General features: G+C 36.0%; 1 protein-coding gene across 8 annotated transcripts in view; it reads right to left on the bottom strand.

Annotated features, from left to right (window-relative positions):
• The window catches only part of RPS6KC1 (ribosomal protein S6 kinase C1), a 317,536-nt gene that overhangs the window by 260,575 nt on the left and 39,045 nt on the right, over window positions 1-17,916 (bottom strand). For 7 of the 8 annotated variants that reach the window (XM_053909153.1, XM_019428585.2, XM_019428567.2 and 4 more), the window contains exons 5-6: window positions 14,422-14,515; window positions 2,928-3,290 (exon numbers count right to left, since the gene is read on the bottom strand). In XM_053909153.1, the coding sequence (XP_053765128.1) occupies window positions 2,928-3,290; window positions 14,422-14,515 (457 nt within the window). Of the gene's footprint in view, window positions 1-2,927; window positions 3,291-8,551; window positions 8,574-14,421; window positions 14,516-17,916 lie in introns of those variants that run through there. The other variant, XM_053909155.1, reaches the window with a different exon arrangement.

The following is a 17,916-nucleotide window of genomic DNA, read 5'->3' as shown; positions in this document are numbered from 1 at the left end:
GCTAAAAGAGTAGATCTTAAAAACTCTCATCACAAGAAAAAAAACTGTTAACTATGTGACAGAAAGGATATTAACTAAATGTATGGTAATCATTTCACAAAACATACATATATCAAATCATTACTTTGAGTACCTTTAGTATAATGTTACATGTCATATGTCAATTATATCTCAATAAAACTGGGGGGAAATTTTTTTTAAAACCAATAATGTCCATGTGTCTGTTAGGAGGTAGCTTTTACACTTTTAAATACGAACCAGAAGCACTGCTCTGACGCTACATTTAACACATAGTTAAAAGTATAACCACAAGGACTGAAATAAAGGTTATTTTACATATTGATTAAAAATTAGAATTCTGTGATTGTGATTCTCACAGTTTGTATGAATAAAAAATTGAATAAACAAAAAAAAGACTAAAAAGCAATTAGTCAAGTATAATTTTTTAGTTCTTATGGCACATTAACAACAAAAACCAATCCAGGGCAGGAATGGATATTGTGGTTTCAGAAAGACAGGCATATGTTAAATCGGAAAAACATGTTTAAATGGTAACATTCCTTAAGACAGAGTCTACTATATTTAGTATCAAGTTCTGGTGAGAAATAATTCACCATCATAATCACAAAATAACTACCTAAATGATATTTTTTTGTTATTTGCTGATATGCATCCATAATTCTCATTTTGAAGTAAAGATTTTTATTTTTCTGGTGCCATCAAGTGGTAACATTATGAAGTACTCTAAGTTTAAATGCAAATAACTTTAGACAGAAAAAGATCACATTGATGTATCTGTGTTAACTAAACACTAGTGACTTTTTTAGCACAAAATTATCTTTAAAAAAAAAAAAAAAGAAGGGAAAATATGAGAGCTAATTGCAACTTATCCCAATTTTAAACTCCCAACCCAAAATGAGAGTTAGGACAAAGAAGAAAAATGTGTAGATCTTTAAAGACCAGAATGTTCTACCAGCAAACAAAAAACCCCAACTGACTATATGACACTACCTGAAAAACAAAAATTTGTGGGACCCCTGGGTGACTCAGTCAAGCATCTGACTCTTGATTTCGGTTCAGGCCGTGATCTCACGGTTTTATGAGTTCGAGCCCCATGTCGGGCTCTGCACTGACTCTGTGGAGCCTGCCTGGGATTCTCTCTCTCCTCCCTCTCTCTGCCCCTCCCTGGCTCGTGCTCTTTCTGTCTCTCTCAAAATAAATAAATAAACCTAAATAATATATATTTAAAAAAAAAGAAAGAAAAACAAAAATTTGTATCAAAATGATGTATCAATCAAACCAGGAGAAATACTCCCTCCTGAAACCCCAATAACATGGCAGTAAAAGAATTATTTTTAAGGCAAAAGCCCCCAAGGACAAAGAGACTCCAAGAGAAGACTGCAACAACAACATTTTACAAAATGAAAATAGATGGATGAGTGGTTATTGACTTAGGAAGCTCAAGAAAGCTGCCTGATTTATATGACACTGTAAATTAGTTTGGGAACGTGTAGCACTGGGTAGCTTGGAAATGAGAGGGCCAAAAACAAGCGAATTAGTGAAAATTCTGGTTAAGAAGCACTGATGCCACCAGATACACTCCCTCTTCCGGTCCATGCAGCCAAGTATTCATCGTCTACCACATTAGAAGGCTGAAAGTTTAAACTCTCATAAAGCAGAGCACTTCTGGAGGACAGGACACCAAGCATGGTGAGGGCGGAAGTACTACAGCAAAAAAGGGTTCGTGCTACAGGAGACTATGGTCATCGGAATGGTTCTAACAAGACAAAGATGACAGGAAAACAGTAAAAATGATGATATTCTGGAAAGAAAACCATCAAGAAGGTCTTATCAACCTTCGGCTTTTGTGTCCACAATGTCACGTAACTAACTGTGGTATGCTTTACTCTGTTTTTTGTTTTTTTTTTTTAATGTTTTTATTTATTTTTGAGACAGACAGAGACAGACCATGAGCAGGGGAGGGGCAGAGAGAGAGGGAGACACAGAATCCGAAGCAGGCTCCAGGCTCCGAGCTGTCAGCACAGAGCCCGACGTGGGGCCCGAACTCACAGACCATGAGATCATGACCTGAGCTGAAGTCAGACGCTTAACTGACTGAGCCACCCCGGCGCCCCTTACTCTGTTTCTTGTAAGGAAAAGACAAATGACTTAAAAAACCTGAGGCAAAAAAAAGGTTAAGTTCTACTTACAGACATTAGAAACATTCATTCTAAATGTCCCAAATCACCCTAGTAACTAGCTGAGAATTTATGGCAACTAAAACAGAAAAGAACACTAGGCAAATCCAAGAACCTTTACATTTCATCTCTTCTCTTCAGGCCAGCAGGAGTAAATGCACTAAATCTCTGTGAATACTCCTGTGAGAGGTGAAGGCTGGGGAACACTGGCCACGTCAGAAAAAACAGAATATTATTCATACAAGAGACATGGAGATTTGAGTTTTTTAAATCCTGTTTTTGTTGGTTAATTGATCAAAGCAGAGTGTTAAGTAGCTCTGATCCTGCCTTCCCTTCATGTAAGTAAAAGTTTTTACCCAAATTTAGGTCATTTTTTTATGTTTATTTATTTATATGGGGGAGACGTGGAGGAGTGGGGGAGGCGCAGAGAGAAAGGAGAGGGAGAGAATCCCAAGCTCAGTCTGACTCCACAGACTCAGCACAGAGCCCAATACGTGGCTCAGTCTCACGAACTGTGAGATAATGAACTGAAAGGAAATCAAGAGACAGTTAACTGACTAAGCCACCCAGTCATCCCCAAAGGTAGGTCATTTAATCTTCAGTAATTTCTCATTTTGAGTCTCGTTTGGACATAGGACTATACACAAGATACAGTTATATGTATACACTTTCTTTCCAGATACCAACATAAGAACATTCCAAAACATATTAATACAGATAAAACTGTACCTTGAACACCTTCTAGGAGTAAATCAACTCCTTTCCTATAAAAATTGGAAGCAGCTTCATAGTCATCTTCTTCTTCCTTTTTTAAAGCCAGCTTTATTAATTCTCCAGCTTTCTCCAAATAATCTCTCTTGCCAAGCTTGGACTTTAAACTGCCAGGAAAGAGGCTACGACTTTCCCGTTCTTCTTCTGTTTTGTTCTGTTCGCTGTCAGAAGCAACGGCCCCTAATGCCGATGGATCCGAAGAAAGACTGAGACCAAAAGTTCTAACGGGAGAGTTTTGATTGGAAGCCATTCCATCATCTAACTCAGCAAGAGAATCCACGTCCACAGTAAGAGATATCAAATCACTGTCACTGGAGAAACCTAGAAATATGATCACAATATAAATAGATATTAAATTAAGAATCAGCCAAAAAGAATACAAATCATGCTGACTATTCATTTGTTCATACTATTCGAGTCGATTAGGAAGGCTGTCATTGCCTGATGGAGATCGGTGCCTGGCCATTTGCTTTAGCTTACTGAATTCAGCTCTGGAAAATAATCTCCTTTGCCTTAATTATCAGACTAAAACCAAAGACAAGTCTTTATCTAGTCTTGTAAAATGAAGAGCCTTTACCACAAAACCTTGTAACAACAGCATTATAATAAAGAAAAAAGAATAAGAGCCTCAAGGTAAGACAAAAACAAGTGCCTGAATCCCAGCTCTTAAAACTTACTATGTGACCAAGCCCAAGACACTTAATTTACTTACTATGCAGAACTTTAAATGAGGAATACAGTTCATGCATATAAAGCATAATAGGCTATCATTCAATTGCAACTATTATGGCAATTATGTAATGATTCTTTATTTCTACAACGTACCCTCAGAGGTATGCTTTTAGATAATCCATATCTGGAAAATGTACACCATTTGATTGTGTGTGTGTGTGTGTGTGTGTGTGTGTGTTTTAAAGAACTAAATTTTTAGAAATTTTTGTTCCATTCTCTTCCACAAACTTTTGGAGAGAGGTTTGGTCTGTATTTGCCTCTTAGTTTTCTGACAGAAAATGAATACTAGGTGGTACTGAAATATTTAGCAATGGAAATTCTTTCTCCCGTTTCACAAAACTGACTTCATGGTAAACAAGCATGAAGTACAACAGTTATGAAACTTCCTGGCGTTAGGACCTCCCTTTACATTCTTAAAATAATTGAGAACCTCAAAAAAGCTTCTTTTTGTGGATTATACCTGTAAATATCTAAAAACTATACCTGTGGATTATACCTGTAAATATCTATTTAAAATAGACTAATTTTTTTAAGTAAACATTAAAGCCCACTACATGTAATGTAATTTTTGTTCAAAATAACTATATTCTCCAAAGCAAAAAAGTATTTAGTAAGAATGGTGACAATGTTTTACATTTGTACAAATCTTTTTAATTGAAGATGACTAGATTCTCATATTATGATTTTGCACTCAATCTGTTGTCGGATGTTGCCCTGGTTGAAAGATTTGAGGAAGATCTTGCATAGATATGTAACCGAAAATGGGGTGAATATTTTAGCAGCCTTTTCAAATACTTGTGGATATTGTTTTTTGATACTATACCAAAACTTGACAAGTGGTAGTTTCTTAAAGCTTAGTTGCCATATAGAATATAAATTCTTGTCAGTGAAATGTGTTTCTATTACATTCAACTCCATTGATCTGTCTTGCACACTGAATGTGTGCATCACACATTGGACATTTTGAAAGTACTGGTTCCCTGAGTTATAGTGACAAATCACATTTGTTACTATCACCACCAATCTCAGCAGAATATTCTTTAGGTCTTGGGGAACTGTCAAGCTCAAAGTAGCAAATACAAGTTCTCCGAGATTCAGGCATCTGGCTGGCATCAGGTGGTAGAGCGTATGACTCTTGATCGCAGGGTCCGGAGTTCAAAACCCTCATTAGATGTAAAGATTACTTTAAAAAAGAAAAAAAAAAAAAAAAAAAAAAGGTTCTCCAGGATTCTAATCTGGCACTGAAAACTCAAAGTTTATCATTGGCAACAAACACTGTCAGCTGTTTTCCTTAAAGTGTCAGCTCACTTTGTTTGCGTTTGAAAACCATTTGCCAAATACCCAAATCTGAATAATGACAGTTTGTCTGTCAATTGTTCTTTCAAGCAAAAATGATGTCCCAAGAGAAAAGCTGCTAGTTCATAGCTCAAACAAGTGCTCTTCCTCAAGACAACCATGGCAATTCAGTTAGGCAGATGTGTTTTATGTATACTTCCATTTTTTCACACAGAATATAAGAAAGACATGTAGCAAAGGGTGGAGATTTGATAAAAATTAATAGTTTTTACTGCTTTATCATGGGCATTCTTAGGTAAAATTAGCATTGGCATTACTGCAAGTATGCAGCATGATTCCTGTTACGGTCTGGTGTCACTGTCTTGATTCACGCTCAGGCAAGGCAGTTTTACCTATCATTGCTTTTGCATCATTAGTGCAAATGTCACCACAGTGAAAAAGGCAAATAATTTCCTAGACTATTGCAAAAATAATTTCTGCCTTGGTGACCCCCTGAGAAGATCTCTAGAATACCCAAGGGTCTAAAGACCATACTTGGAGAGCCACTGATCTATATATCATTCAATAAGATTGACAATAGAGTTACATACAAATTAAATTTGGGAACAGCTATGCAATCTGCATCACCATTGAATGTTGACTTCCAAGTTCCTCAGAAAAGACAATATATTAAAAAGAAAATTATTTCCTCAAGATCATATCCTAAGCCAAACTTAAAGGTAGATTAGACTATACAATTCTAGAATAGGGATCAGCAAACTTCTTTTCTGAGGACCAGAGAGTGAATATTTTAGGTTTTGTGGGCCACATGATCTATGTCACAACAAATCAACTCTGTTGTTGTAGTACAAAAGCAGCCACAGATAATATGTAAATGAATACGCATGGCTGTGTTCCAGTAACACTTTATTTATGGATGTTGAAATGTGAATTCCATGTAATTTTCACATGCCATAAAATAATATCCTTTTGAATACTGTCAATCATTTTAAAATGTAAAAACCATTTTTAGCTATTAGGTCACATAAAAACAAGTGGCAGGTCAGATTTGGCCCACAGGCCATAGTTTGTCAACTTATTATAGACTTAAATTGCTTACTTCATTTCAAATGAAGTAAGTTAGGGTAAAAACATGTTACTGGCAGCTAAACTCAAATTTCAAATCAACTTTAGACACTACTTTGGCACCCTGTCAACATATCCTGTTTTCAGGGGCTTTTCTCAAATCCGTGGAATGCCCATAAAGAACTAATTTTGTTTCCTACAAGCAAAACACTTCATTAAATCCACAAGCTGAGAAGAGATTCATTGGATCTGGTGGAAATCTTTTCAATCTCTGACATTTCAACTGTACAGACAGCTCTTCAAAATCAGAATCTTTTACAGCAATCTACAAAATCATTTAACCACTGTTCTGAGAAATATATAAATTTCATAAAAGATTTTTTTTAATGATTTCAAAACATTTTATATATTCCAATGCACACTTATTTCCTTAAATGGGGGTATTATATAACCTGGTCCATTGATATTAATAAACAAATAGACAAAGTTTAAAAAATAAGTTCTGGTTTATACAGCTAATCATAAAAGAAAGGAAACACTGTTATAGATCTTTTGTCTGCTCTCCAGTGTCTTGTCACTATAACCTTCACATCATCTATCACACTGTACTGTTTCATGTTTTGCCTGATTTTCCTTTCGAACAGGAACAATAATACCAAAGGGCAAAGGGGTAAAATTATGTGTACTCAGTTTCTTGGCTTTTGACCACAAAAATCTAGTGGCATAGTCTTATTTCCTCTCTTACCTTTCCAATCTTATTTTGTTAGCAAAGGAAATCATGATTACATAAAATTGGATCAGAAGAGCAAGACCAGCAAAATACCTGGGAAGAATATCAGATAATGAAATAAAGTAATAATTAATAATAATATTCAAATAATTTCCTTTCCAAATTCTACCTAATTCTAAATGAAGAATCTTTCAAAGTGAGCAAAGAAAAACTAGCATGTTAGAAAGAGGAATTTTTCTAGCCCAACTACAAGAGGAGCAAAGGGAAGCAAAAAGACTTCTGATTTAACCCTTTTGGAAGACAATTTGACAATGCATATCAGATGCAGAAAATCTTTATACCTTTGACCCAGAAATTCAACAATTATACCAAAAATAACCAGAGATACGATCAAAGATCTATATTTGAGAATAATCATCACAAAAATTAGTGAAAATTTGGAAATAACAAATTCCTAACAATAAGAGATTATGGTACATCCCTTTGATAAAATATTATACAGCTATTAAAAATTATGTTACAAACGAATATTTAATGCTAAAGTATTCATGATCTATTATGCAAAAATAATAAACTGCAAAGCAGTATATACATATACTATAATTCTAATTTTGAAACAAAACCAGAAAAAAAGGCTAGAGAGGTAGCCTAACAGTAATTTTCTCTGTATGGTGGGATTACAGGTGACTCTTACCACATCGCTTACATGTGTATGACAAGCTCTTAAGGCTCTGTATTTGAAGGCTATCAAAGGAGATGCAACAAGGGATAAAACTGGGAATTTGTTTGTGAACGAATATATGCTATACAAACATAATTTATGCAATATAGGCCCATATGTATCACCCAGCAGCCAGTGCCAAGGAATTCCTAACTTAAGAGAGAGGACAGAAACGATTACAGACAGATTTGTCTGAAGCAGACTAACCCTTGACATTTCTTCCTCGCCTACCTTCTTCCTTTAATTCTCCTCTTAAGATGCACCCTACCATATCTCAACCATATCATAAGCCGAACCCTATCATATCTCAACCATACACTGCAACCAATCATCTTCTAGGAAATCTCTTCTGCATTTAAGCAATTTCTAAATTCCCTTCTTCTCAATGAAGTATTCCCCAATCACCTCAAGAACGCTCCCCTTTCACTACCACAGTAATGAATTATTTATACACACACACACACACACACACACACACACACACACACTCAGTACCTAGTTTTTTTCACCTTATATCCTTAATACAGCTACTTATCACAGTGCTTGCTCACCTCCTTGAATTCACGGTCCTGTCATTCAACCTATTTTATACAAAGCTACATAGAAATATCACGGAAAGTGGAGACTAGCTTCCTAAAACCCAGAAAGAAAGCTAATAAGATAGAGCAGCAAACAAGAGGTTCTCAGTTAAGGTGAGTAGGAAGAACACTGTGGATAAGGCAGGGCAACAACTGACAATTCAGACACTATTTGTCAAAAGTTAAACCAACCTGAAGTCAATCCATGTTTAAAGGGGCCCTCTGGAGCCATCATGAGAGTAAAAGGTACATCCTTCACCAACACCATCAAGACAAAAACCTAAGCCTTTTTGGGAAGGGATGGGAGGGGGAAGAGTCAAAGGTTCTATGAAAGCGTTCTGCCTCCAGGTTCATATCACAGAGATTCAAGTCTCAGGGCTATTAGAGGGCCCCAGGTGACCGGTTAAAAAGCAGCTACAGACATGAGGGGTTTATATAGCATCCCAGTTCACCTACCTACCTTCACCTTCTGTGCTTTGAACTGCTCAGAGTAGGGCAGTCTAGTGAAATCTGTCTAGGACACCACCTCTGAAAGACAGGCACCAGGGGAAAAGGTTGAGTTGCTATAGAATAAATCTTTATACTATAAACTATCAGAAATCTGTATTTGAAGACCATCTGCAAAAAGAGATCGGTTTCCTTTAGAACAACAGGTGGTCTCTCATGGTCAACTATATATAAAATACATGGCCTCATTATTATTAGCTGATAGCTTTCACTGAGCACTGAGGTTCAGTCAACGAAAGGGAATTTCTACTTTTCCTAGTAGCAATGACTCATGCTTCACACACAAAGCAAAATATCTAGCCAGCAGAACAAAGGTCACCCTGAGGGAGAAGACATACATATCAATCTCCATTAAGAAACAAGCCCTTATAAATATGATTTTAGGCGAATACCCAAATCTCATAATTAAGATTCCTGTACCTGATTATCAACTTACCATTTAGAAATAGTCACTGTTACTAAGAAGTACCATTCTTTTGATATTTCACATTTTTATAATGTCCTGGGGACAAGTCTTTGCTTCACCCTTAAAAATTTATGAAAAGAGGATGAGAATATCTACTGCATATTTGGTGAAAAACGGAATAAGTTCAGAAAGTAACATATCAATCAAAATTACAGCCGTAATACTGTTATCTTCTCATGAACAACAAAGATCTATGAGTTGGCTTTCCTTTCTATCTAATGAACTTCTTATGCTGCTACTCTCCATAATCTCTGCAAATCAATCCTGCTACCAGAGCACAAGCCGCTCACACTGGGAGTTCTACACCAAATATGTATTCTCACTGCCTCCCTCTCCATAAAACTAAATCTCTACTTTCAAAATATATTTTTTATGATTGCTACTGAATACCCGGAGTGCCTAGACTGCCTTAGGCACATGGCTTAACTTCTCTGAAATTCCAATTTTTAATTGTGGAATAAGGGATTTATCTGTGTCATTCTTGATGTTCTTTCTACTCTCAAACACTTTCCATGACATATTATCAATTTTTTTATTTGCCCCACCCAACCCCTAAAATCCAATATTATCCTCAATAGCCCTAGGGTTTATAAGAGTCAATATTTATAATTTGTATCATTTGTTTTACATGCACACATACAATGACACCTTCTCATTTATGTTTATCTTGAGAATAGTAATCTGTTCTTTTTTACCTATTTTAAACTCCTTCACCAAAGAAAATTCAACTAACAAGGGAAAATAGATAAACGTTAGGCAGATAAGCACTTAAGAGAAAAAGGAACTTCTAACTGAATAAGCATACTCTATCATAATACAAGAGGGCCTAGAATAATCGCAGTAACAAGATTTAGGGTTCTCATGGTGCCACCTAGTGGATACTTGCACTAAATCCTACTTTAAATTTAAAATTCCTTTCAATTAGGCTTTCTGTATTTTTGTCATCTTACACTACTCCATGGTGCACACACTTCAAGTTCATCTCAAAAATGGATTTAGGCTACTAAGTGGTGAACCAACTTAAGAATATTCCTTTTTAAAATGAACCTGCCTGAAAGCATCAACTATGAATCAACCAAATGAAATACAAATAATAAAAAGAAAAATACAATAATGACACTTTGATACAGAAGATTTTTTCTCAAACTTAAATAACTAGACACCTTTCCAATTAGTCTCCCTTAATGCTTTAAAACTAATCAAAATTATCCAAATTAATACAGTTTGCCTCTAATCTTCAAGATTTAATGGAAAGAATTCTTATCCCGCCATCAAATAAAAATACAAATCTTGAACTGAGAGTGATTTTAGAGATCCCTTACACAGACCAGAAATAGATGCTATTCTCAAAATGTACATCTCATTTACTCTAAAATGGTTCATTCAAGACAGCTTAATAGATTCTTTCTTGTGTCTACAATTGCTACAATTGAACATCCAGGGAGCTCTTAATCCACAATTTACAGGCCACACACACACACACACACACAAAGGTAGATCTGGCTACTCCCAGGAGACATTGAAGAATATTCCACACATGAGATCTTACATATAAGAAACTGACCTCTCGGTTTCTATTTGTGATTACGATCATCTAATTATTTTCTCTGGTTTGCTGCGTACACCTGGAAAATGTCCCTCCCACAACTGCAAAGGAAGTCAAGTCACGTATTAGGAAGAGGAAATGACACAGGTTACCAGATGAGAGTCTACCAACATCAAAGGCTCCAATATCAAGGCCATCATGGCAGTAAAGCAACCTACATCCTTCAAACGGGCCAACAGATGAGAGAAACATGTCAAGAAGCTCAATTCCCATGCACCATTTTGGCCAGGTTTCTACAAATGTCATGGTAACTTCATAGCTAAGTTTAATCAAACGAAAAGATGCAAGTTTAAAAAGGAAATAAAATGTTAACAATCAAGTAAATCTTCTTTCATCTTTAAATATATATATAGTTTAATTTCTCTGGACAAAGGATATGAAAAGTAACCAGCATTTCATTTTAAAAACATAAAACAATATGAACTTTTTATCTAAAAACCTACTGAATAATTTTATAATTCTCAATTTCATATTAGATAAAATACACTTACCAGTTAATCACCAAATTATTGGTTTTATGGAACCTTAAAGGGGTTTCCACTATTCCATTACAATCAAATGACAATTTTTTTCAAAGTCATTAATCCAGCTCTTTATGTTTTCCTCAGAAAACTTTCCTTCAAGGTAAATTAAGACCTGTTGATTGCATTTTTATGGTACTAATAAAAATAATGATCACTTAGCCTCTACATCTGTTCTCTGAGAGGTGATATACTTGCCATGTCATTCTAACTCTACCGAAGGACCTTGAAACAGCAGACTATATATTAAGATTTGCCCCTCTGGCTCATTTCGCTGGCAAACTAAATCACAAGTGTGAAAAATGAATACACCTTTGAAACACCGTTTAAAATACTACACTCAGAGGAGATGTTATGGAGTGAATCACCTCCTCTCATTTTGGCTCTAAATCCAAACCCTGAGCACTTGCCACCACAATCCCTCTACAACCCTCTGTTTCACTGCATACCTGTGGGGCTTGGCGGGCTGCCAGCTTTCCCTGCTCTTTTGCTAGCACAGGCCCTCTCCCTTGGTTGTCTCTGGGGTTTGCAGACCTTTTGGTAGGAAAGTATATCTTCCACTTACCCAGTATGCCAGACAATCTCATGATATTTAAAAGTCATTTCCCCTCTCAAATAACAATGAATTTGCAAGCTGTTTGACACTCCGATCTGTATTTGTCAACAAGGTCTTTCAGCAGGATTAATTAGTCAGGCGTAAAGGCTTTTAAAGGGAGGGGGGATTAAAAAAAATCTAAGCTTTAACTGCCTTTCCAGTTCCATGTTTTGCATTCTTCATGGATCACAGTGTGTTTCAGAGATGGTAATACAGCTGGAAAACTAAGCTATGCACTGAAAGGATAAAATGTCAGTATTACTTTTAGGTAGCGTAAGTCTTTTCTGATGTTTTTAACAAAAAGGTAGCCCCTAATTTCTCTCATAAAAGCATATTCCTAAAAGATAAATCCTTTCGTGGGGCACCTGGGTGGCTCAGTAGGTGGGGCGTCGGACTCTTGATTTCAGCTCAGGTCATGATGTCATGGTTTGTAAGGTCAAGCCCTGCATGGGGGTGGGAAGGGATTCTCTCTCTCCCTCTCTCTCTGTCCCTCTCCCCCACCTCGGCTCGCCCACGCTTTCTCTCAAATAAATAAAACTAGGAAAAAAAAAAAGATAAATCCTTTCAAGGAAAACCCATCTTTTTGAAACTTCAAAAGGTAAATTCCGAAACAACTGTTTTAGGAAGAATGGCCCATATGGCCCCAGTGTACCAGAGGCAGTCCTAGTTTCAGCTTGTTGTCTTGTACTTATTAAAGTACCCTCTTTACTTCTCAGAAGTGTCCCACTCTGGACAAATTACAACCTCATCCTATTTTTTTTTTTTTACCACATTTTTACCACAGTCACATTTGAACTCTGAACATTCTTCCATATTCTAGAACACCATCCCAAGAAAACTCATTCCTAATAATAATGCTCCTCTCTTCTCTTCCAGACTATAAAAAAGGACAAAAGACCTATGTATCATTCCCATCCATGACGACCTTACACTAGGATAGGTTCCTGAGATATACATCTCCCATCATGGCTGACTCTCACCTAGTAAAAAAGGATTATTATGAATATTAAAAGAATATAACAATTCCAAAATCACGTAACCTTAGATTCCTACAACAAGACACAAGAGGAGAGAAACTAAGAAACATTCTAAAATTTCTAAAAACTGTACTCCTCATTGAACACTCTCCTATGAATCTTTGTAACTCTATTTGTCCACTATTGGATGTCACCAAATCACCACATTTACAGGGAGAAAATACCTTCTCCCTCTTCTCAGGAACAGAGTATCTCTGAGGCAACAGCCAGATCTGGTTATCCCGAATAAGTTACCTTCCAAGAAACTAGCTCTAGAAACAATCACATTGGGATCCCCAGCAAGGAGTAGGTTTTCCAAAGCCTAGCAAGGATCACAGATCAAAACAGGTCACAGGAAAAAGGTATTTGTTTTTTCCGAAAAACATAATGGATTATAAATATGTACAATGTAAATAACATGTGAACAAATTACTGTAAGCAATGTTTTTCTACAACCTTGGCTGATTTATGATTTAGTATGGAGTCAAAAGTATTGAGGATCTAATGGAAACCGCTGGGCCTAAGGTGCCCATACAAAACACAGAACACTAGGTGTAAGTGAACAGACTTCGCTTTTAAGTCAATGGGAGCCACCGTGAAAAACAAGAAGAGCTCATCACTTCTCAATGTGGTAGCACCAAAAGATTCCGCCTACACAACGAATGGGAATTTGCTGTTCCTACCAAATTAAGATGCCAATGTACAGCAAGAAATCTATATCAGTGTGTCTGTTGATGTATGACATCAGTACATATCCCCACAAAAACATCACTACAATGAGATTACGGCTACCTCCCATATTAGAGTCGTAAAGCATCCTCCTCAGCCATAAACTGTTATTCATGAAAGCGATCAAGAAATAGCTAGTCTATGATTTTACTTTTATATAAACCAAACCTAAGCCACTTCAAACAAATCTAATTACCTATTTTTAAAGACTCTCCCTTCCTATCCCCAAATCTTTTTTTTTTTTTTTTTTCCATTCCAAAATCTTCCCTGGATGAAAACTAGCTAAGGAAATCTAAAGACCAAAATGTATGTATTTTAAATCTTCATAAAAATTCAGGGATGGCTTGACAAAGGAATAAAACAAGAGATTATGCATTCTTGAATTAAAGTGATTAGAATTTAAAAAACTGCTTTGGTTTAGACTTATGTTATTATAAAACATACTAAAAACATTAGAACTGCCTTAGGTTTACTCTTTCTAGGAACATGACTAAACTTTTAAAACCAGTTTTGAAATTAATTGTCTAAAAGTCAGTTGCTGCTAAATAAACTTTAGCAAGGTATTCTTACACCAGACAATATAAATTCTGAACACTTATTATGCCATATTTCATCAAATCTAATATGCCATTAGTTGTAGGATAAATCATTATTTTATATATCACTAAGAAAGAAAAAAGCTGTCAATTAAATGTAAGAAGGTATCATCAACCCAATATCACGCAACAAGTGATACTAGGTGATACTAAAACCTGAAGAACAAAAAGCATCTTAGAATTGATAAAATACTCTCAAATTCCTACAGCCATCTATTCTTTTGCAATTCAAATACGATTTATAGTCTTCTGCAGTCAAAACCACTGCAATGAAAAAAAATTAAAATATCCTACCTTCAGTACTACACTCAGGAAAGCTGTCAACAAGGGAATCCGAATAAGCTTCCGCAGGTCCAATCAATTCAGAACCATCATTAACTATTCCACCCTAAAAAGAGAAGAATAATTGTGTATCATTGTCAGTAAGGGTTTTATTTTTAAATGAGTAATAAATTAACAATAGTTATCTCAACTGAGTACGTATAAGGATTACAGAAACCATTCATCTGTTAAACCAGATTACATTTGCCTTTAAAAAATCAATAGAAATATCAATATTGATTCATCAACTGTAAAAATGTACCACACCAATGCAAGATGTTAATAATAGGGGAATCTCTGTGAAAGGGAAAGGGGTATACAGAAAAGCACTATATTTTCCTCACAGTTTTTCTGTAAACTAAACTACTCTAAAAAAAATCTATTATTAAAATCTAGCATTAACCAATGCGAATTCAAAAGGAATATTATCATGTTTATATCATGTGCCTTTTTATAAAAGCATATGTATAAAAACCTATCAAAAGTACTCATTTAAAAAATGCAGAACACACACACACACACACACACACACACACACACCAGCTACAGACTATTACTCAACATCCTTAGTGTCTGGTCATTCTATTTAGTGATAAATGATGGGACTCTATTAGAAGTCATTTAATTTTATCAAATTAAAAACTAACATATATCACATAGCACCTCAGTGATTCCAGAAGCACCCTAAATTTGAAACCTATTTAGACATAATATAAAACTAAACAAACCTAAGATATCTGTATTAAAGCAACACATTTTTTAAACGTTTATTTATTATTTTTGAGAGACAGAGAGAGAGCATGAACAGGGGAGGGGCAGAGAGAGAGGGAGACACAGAATCTGAAGGAGGCTCCAGGCTCTGAGCTGTCAGCACAGAGCCTGACACGGGGCTCGAACCCACGAACCATGACATCATGACTTGAGCCAAAGTCGGACACTTAATTGACTAAGCCACCCAGGTGCCCCAAAGCAACACATTTTTAATAACAATAAAATAACTATATTTTAATAAAATATAAAAACTATTGTGATTCCTTATGTGACCATTATTTTAATTCTGTATCTAGGTTTGCAAATTCAACCTTCAAAAAACTGTTTTCTCTCACTCCGTGTGCAACTAGAGAATGCTATTTATCAAGAAAGTGGTGCTGGTATGTTTTGTGCTGTGGTTTTACGACTGTTTCAATCATGAGTATAAGGACTTAAAATCCTTAAATAACTATAACTAAAATAATAGCTCTTTTGCTCCGTAACATCTTTCATTCTACCTTCCACCAACAGTTCTAAGTCCCCAAACACTACTACCAGGATAGTAAAACCCACGAAAAATACAAGACCCCTTTTTCCTCTCTCCTTCAGCACAAAGAACTTAACTATCTTTAGTTATAATCAAAAGTCTCCCTACCAGCTTATCTTTAAGAAAGAGAAATTTGAAATGGTTCCTCTAAAATTACCAAATTTTACTTCCCAGAGTGTTAAATGAACTGAAACTTTAAAAACAATTATTCCCTTTAGAAGCAAGAATTTATACACTTTATTCTATTTGTGAATTAAAATATTCAAATCACAGTTTGTATCTGAATTTTTCTCCAAAAAAGAAGAGTCTCTATTTTAGACTAAGCCATAAACCAAATCTTAAGCAAATCTGCAAACATTCTGAGAATTTTACCAGACAAAGCTGATTTTATTTATAATTTCAGTTTACAGAAAGTGCCTTTCAACCATTAACTACCTCTTCTACTATCAGAGATGTGGACTTTGTTACCTATCTATAAAATGGAATTATTATTTATAACTTAATATGTTGTCAGGACTAAAAGACTTTATAAATGTAAAGTGTTTAGAACAACATAAGCACTCATTTTTTATTTGTTAATATTAGCTGATATAGATCTGTTTCCAAGATAAAATAAAAACACAATACTAAAGAATACAAAAAGCTATTTTAGCTCATAATCTTAGAGAAATTTTATTTGCTTCATTTAATAAACAACAAATACAGAATAAATCTTTAATTAAACAAAATAATAAAAAACTTTCCATAGGAACTCAAGGGAAGTAGTGGAGAAATATGCCACAATTGTATTTTAATCTCTACATTAAATCTCTAGATTAATTGCTATTTTAATCTCTCAATCAAAAACATTAACCACTAGGCGTTCTTTACTATCCAGTAGAAAGAAATTTATTACACAGCATCTCAAAGTTTTTTGTTAATGAAATGTCAACCTAGGGGTGAAGGAGTCCAGGTATAACAGAATAAGTAGATCAGCAAATGCTCTCCCCAAAAGACAAAGATATAACTGGAGAAAAATGTCAAAACGACCATCTGAGTGCCTGGAAATTGACCAAAAACATATAACGAATGAAGAAGTGGTTACCCATAAAAAACCACAAAATCACAGGTAAGAACCGTGGGAGTCTGTGGTATTCTTGCCTGGGGTTGCTCCCACCTTCTGTCCCAGCTGGGTTCCCATGGTAATTATACAAGGGCAAGGCAAGCCTTGAAATTCAGCAGATTCACTTGCAGTGGAGGCAAGCATGATTTGGACTGAAGCACAGAAGTCGTCCACCCCAAACAGTATTATTATCAGTAATAGTAGCGATCCCAGCACCAATGCACAGTGGCTCAGCAAGCATGAGGTTCCAGCAAGCAAAGGACCAGCGTATTAGCCAGACATTTCACAGGGAGTTACAGAAAGTACACAACCATAGGGGTTCTTAACAAGCTCTCTACTCACCCATACAGGAGAGACTAGAGAAGAATCAAGCTATCTACAAAGCCCCAACAAGCCACAATGGTGCGCACACACACAGAGGAAATGCAAGAGATCTCAAAGATAAGCAAAATCCAGGGCAAACTTAAAAACTGCTTGAACTCTGAAAATATATCAAGAAACATCAGCATATGGAAGAAGCATACACTGGAACAAAGTGTTTAAATACAAAGACCAATCACTGGCTGACCACTAAGCTATGCTGTTACAGGACTAACCCCTAGTTAGCGAGGTTTAAAAATACAATAAAAATTTAAAATTGAGAAGAGATATCAGCAGTTACACACTGCCAATTAAAATTTTTTTAATGTTTATTTCCTTTTGAGAGAGAAAGAGACAGAGGCGTGAGTGGGAGAGAGGCAGAGAGAGAGAGGGAGACACAGAATCGGAAGCAGGCTCCAGGATCTGAGCTGTTAGCACAGAGACTGACACAGGGCTCGAACTCACTGGGAGATCATGACCTGAGCCGAAGTCGGACGTTTAACCGACTCTCTCTCTCTCTCTCTCAAAAATAAACAAACATTGGGGCGCCTAGGTGGCTCACTCAGTTAAGCGTCCAACTTCGGCTCAGGTCACGATCTCACGGTCCGTGAGTTCGAGCCCCACGTCAGGCTCTGGGCTGATGGCTCGGAGCCTGGAGCCTGCTTCTGATTCTGTGTCTCCCTCTCCTGCCCCTCCCCCGTTCATGCTC

The sequence above is a fragment of the Panthera pardus genome, unplaced genomic scaffold (assembly GCF_024362965.1).
Source record: "Panthera pardus isolate Hobbes unplaced genomic scaffold, ASM2436296v1 HiC_scaffold_21, whole genome shotgun sequence".
In the NCBI taxonomy this organism is placed as follows: Eukaryota; Metazoa; Chordata; class Mammalia; order Carnivora; family Felidae; genus Panthera; species Panthera pardus.
Note: the sequence above shows the minus strand (reverse complement) of the source record. Positions and strands in the feature narration are given on the sequence as shown.